This window comes from Oryzias melastigma, unplaced genomic scaffold, assembly GCF_002922805.2.
Source record: "Oryzias melastigma strain HK-1 unplaced genomic scaffold, ASM292280v2 sc00329, whole genome shotgun sequence".
Taxonomy (NCBI): domain Eukaryota; kingdom Metazoa; phylum Chordata; class Actinopteri; order Beloniformes; family Adrianichthyidae; genus Oryzias; species Oryzias melastigma.
The window spans coordinates 45,220-49,860 of NW_023416932.1; the positions used below are offsets into that span (position 1 = coordinate 45,220).

General features: G+C 39.9%; 1 protein-coding gene across 1 annotated transcript in view; it reads right to left on the reverse strand.

Annotated features, from left to right (window-relative positions):
• Positions 1 to 4,161, reverse strand: part of LOC118598320 — a 6,568-nt gene extending 2,407 nt beyond the window's left edge. The window contains exons 1-4 of the mRNA XM_036210967.1: positions 4,108 to 4,161; positions 3,890 to 4,024; positions 3,579 to 3,689; positions 2,379 to 2,446 (exon numbers count right to left, since the gene is read on the reverse strand). Coding sequence (XP_036066860.1) covers positions 2,379 to 2,446; positions 3,579 to 3,689; positions 3,890 to 4,024; positions 4,108 to 4,132 — 339 coding nt within the window. The 5' untranslated portion in view covers positions 4,133 to 4,161. The remainder of the gene's footprint in view (positions 1 to 2,378; positions 2,447 to 3,578; positions 3,690 to 3,889; positions 4,025 to 4,107) is intronic.
• Positions 4,162 to 4,641: the final 480 nt, after the last annotated feature.

Consider the following 4,641-nt stretch of genomic DNA (forward strand, 5'->3'; position numbering starts at 1 on the left):
CACTCTGTGGAGAACCAGAACCATCAGATCCATTCTGTCTGTGCTGGGAGGATTCAAATAAAACTAACTTGAGTCAGATCAGTTCACATAGTCACAGCTAGAATGTTACACAAAAAGTCAGTTCCTATTGACTTTACAGTAAAAAGAATTAACTTAAAAAAATGTCAACATTATTACAGAAACTTTGTAGTTTCATTTAATCCATAATTACTATTCTTTTGGTTTATATTATTTTAAATATACAAATTCATTTTTATTTTTAAGTAAAAATTGAAGTTATACAGAATCATTCGATTTTCATTTTACACTTGAATTTTTAGATTTAACTTCCAACCAGGGGGTCATATTAACATACTGTCCATGTCTATAGAAAGTCATTTAAGTGTTTATACTGTCTGTGATGCAAAGCTCAAGCAGCACTTTTCAAAGTGGAAACTTTGGTTCATATCAGAACCTTGAAGAATTTCAATCAATAACTACTTCTGTTTCAGAATAAGTTTCCAGAAACTTCATAGTTTTCAGGCTGCAGACATTATGAAGGCAGTAGGTTAATGTAACACACTCGAAGCATTTCTCTCTGAAAGTTTCACTAGATATATGTTCTGCAGTAAATGGTCACAGATAACTGTGAATTCAACTTGTGGTTTCACAAACTTGACCGTAACATCAGAGCTAGATGATTTATTTTAAAAATCCACCAAAAAGAGAGAGTTCCCCTCAGACTGTCCAAATTATCAAAGTTATTTCTTGCAACATTTGATCTCTTAGTTCTTACCAGATAAAAAAAAATTGAGAGAGAAACCTGTCAACCACAGTGTTATTGCTTTATGTTTCCAATTTAGGATCTAACTGAAGTTCATTCATCCATCCATTTTCCTGACCGCTTTGTCCCGTCCGGGGTCACGGGGGTGCCGGAGCCTATCCCGGCCGCTGATGGGCGAAGGCGGGGTTCACCCTGGACAGGTCGCCAGTCTGTCTCAGGGCCTCAATCACACACATCCACTCTCACATCCACACCTAGGGGCAATTTAGAGTCACCAATTAACCTATGAAGCATGTTTTTGGATGTGGGAAGAAGCCGGAGTCCCCGGTGAAAACCCACGCATGCACGGGGAGAACATGCAAACTCCTCACAGAAATGTCCCAAATCCCCCAGCCGGGATTTGAACCGGGGCCTTCTCGCTGTGAGGCAAGAGCGCTAACAACTGCGTCACCGTGCAGCCTGGTCAGCTTGTGTGGCATTCCACCCTTGGAAACAACTGTGATAACCTGTGTTGACCATTTGGTAACCCAGCTTTTATTTGGAGTGCATCTTCTCAAGATAACAGAGTTCCTCTCCCAGCAGAGGGGCAATAAAGTCTAAAACCTCTATTTCCCACTCAGATGTTAAGTCATTAAACTCTTGTTTAACCAGCCAGAACCCGGGCTATTTCACATTCCAAACTCTGGTTAGTTTCGACCCGTCACCTTCAAAGGATCTTTTGGTTCCAGCAGGTCGACCCCTGTGGAGTCTTTGTGTGAAACATGTGACTTTTTCATGTTTTAAAACACAGGACTTTTGTTAATTGAATCTAACATGTAAAACATCTCTTCACAGCTCCAAAAGAAATGTCCTATTATTACATGTGTGTAATCAAACCTTTATTCCTAACAGAAGAAGATTCACAACTACTTTGAGGTTAAATTCCATGAAATAATCATGTGTAACCGTCAAAGCTTGGAGAATTGATCTTCTGTGTTTATGTGGACTTTGGGAAGTGTTTTATTGTGCCACATACAGGATTCATACACACATATAGGGTTGTCCAAACTTTGTTTGATAGAAACCCCTTTTGTTTTTAATTCAGCATTAAGAATAAACACATCCAGAGACCAGAATAAAGTAACACCCCTGATATTTGCATATCCAGAGCTCATTAGGATATGCAAATTACCTCCAATCGTAAAACACCTCAAATCCCCACTGATTGGGTGATTCTGGCCCTGCCTCTCTCATTCAAAAGCCAGAGCAGGGCCTAACAAGCCAAGAGGGCCTAACAAGCCTGAAGCCAGAACAGGAACAGAACAGAAACATCTAAGTTCTTCCAGTCTTAAGATCACTTTTTTTTTTTTTAAACACGCGCTTTCTTCCTTTTCAACCTTTTTGTCTCCCGTTTATTTCATAGACTGATTCCAACATTTTTTACAATTTTTGATGCTTTTATTTTGAAACTGATTTTCAATGCTAGACCATTCGATAAGTTTCATTGTCCGGCCAGCTTTGCAACTTATATTTTTTATTCACAAAACGGAATAGAGAAATCGTTCGACCACCCCAGAAGCTAAGTGACTGAACAGAGCAGAACCAGCAGAACTGCAGGTTCCCTTTCCTTCTACACCTGGCTGCAGATCTCGCCTCCACGGCCCGCCTGAACCATCCGGCTAGGAACGGGACCAACCACCCTTCCTGGCAGAGCAGATCCAGATCTACAGACCGCTGGTGAGAAGTTGAACTTCGCTCATTCAGTCAACTGCTGGTGGTTAGAACAAAGATTAACTATTTTTGCAAGAGTAACATCTTTGCCCCGTTTTGAATTCCTCCTTTTAAGAATAGCTTATTCTCAGATCAGTAACACCACCCTTTTTATGCACAACACACACTTAATGCATCCACACATTTAGCATTCCTCACCTCAATATTGTGTGTCTTTTCTTCTCATTTTCCTACTTCTAGTTATTAGTTAAAGTTATATTCTGTGTTCCACATATGTTGATTGCTTTCCATGCTTTTCCGTCCATTATTTCTGCTTGTTTAACCTCATGTTATTCAATAAATATTCAGAAGGACGTCATTGTTCGGGTATCATCATTTCTTCTTTGTGGTAAATTCAATTCAAATGGTACAAACGACCTAAAGTTGAGAGACTGATTAATTGATTATTACTTTATTGATTAGAAGTAGCGGCTAATCATTGATGAGTAATATTTTCCTTCATTACGAAGGTGGTGCCCCGAGGATAATTTTATTAAATTTCAGTTTAGTAAAATTTATATTTTTCAACCAACTTTGGGATTGAATACTTCATATTCACCCCTTGAATGCTACAATTGTTTAGATTGTTTCTTAGTTGGTAACTGAGCACAAATAATCAAGGGTTACTTTAATTCCTCTATTAAGGACAAATTATAATAACATTATTGGGGTAAATTCCTTTATTGTTAAATGATCATTAAATATTAGCTCTGGTTTTTGTGGACCTAAATAGAGGACTCAGAGATGTAGTGGATGATTGTCATTAAGAATTAAGAAAATAAAAAAAGTTATCATTAACATATTTGACAAAACGGTTTCTTTTCTGATCCAAACATTTATCCAGATCAGAAAATGTAGAAAGATTCATTTCTGTTTAAAGTTTCTCCAACATCTCTGATCTCAGAGACTCTCAGAAGATCAACTGAAAAGATCTGATCACACATGATGATCCAAGAGAGTCTGATCAGAGTGTTCAAGAACTGAACCAGAACTCAAGTCATTCATCTGAAAACTATTGATCATCTGAACTATTATCCAGACTCCTTTAACTCTGACAAACACTTACTGTTCCACTGCTGAACTGATGGACTTGAAGTCAGGATTAAGATCCTTTGATGTGTCACTCCTGAAGGACACACAGCTGGATCCAGATCCAGATCCAGATCTCTGTTGGAAACTGATGGGAAAACATTTGTTTTATTAAAAACTAAACTATTTTGTTATGGAGGTTCATCAGATTGTCTTCCATGTTTAAACTATTGAACTCAGATCATGAACAAACTAATCTGCATTGAGACAGTCTGTTAAAATCAGCTGTGTGACCCTGCATAAGTTTATTTCAGTTAAATTCATAACATGTTTTTGACAAACACTTACTGTTCCACTCCTGAACTGATGGCTTTGAGGTGAGGAGGTTGACCCTTTGATCTGTCACTCCTGAAGGACGCACAGCTGGATCCAGATCCAGATCCAGGTCCAGATCCAGATCCAGGTCCAGATCCAGGTTGGTTCCTGTGAAGAATGGTGGTTGCTGGTGTGAGTGCTGAGCTCTGACATGGAGAAGAGTCCTGGACAGTTAGAGATGTTCATCTCACCTCTGAGCTTTGCTCTGGCTCTCATCTTCCCCACACAGAGTGCTTTTAGAGGGAGGGGCTCCCTCCTGTGTGTCCTCACACTGATCCATGCTGCTGGATTGACTGGATCCACTGGATCAGCTCACACAAACCTTCTTCCAGCCTTCATCTGCAGAGGAAACCCTCATCATCATCAGCTCTGATCCTCCTTCACTAACAGATCAGCTGCTCCTCCACTGATGGGCTCTTCTTTTGTGTTTCCTCTCATTCTTCCTCTGACTGAGATGTAGAAACCAGCAGTTCTGGACTCTGATTCAGTGATTGGTTGAAGAGAGTTCTGCATCACTGTTGAAGCTGCTGAGAGCAGAACTTAGAAGAACCTCCAAACAGAGGAACATGATTGATGTGATGTCACAGAGAATCAGCCAATGAGCTTCTGTCTGTGTTCAGCGCTACACTTCCTCTATTCAAAACCACCCCTCCTCTCTGCTAGTTGACCCCTCCCCACACACACACACTTATACGTACACATGCACATATACCCCCCACTAACTT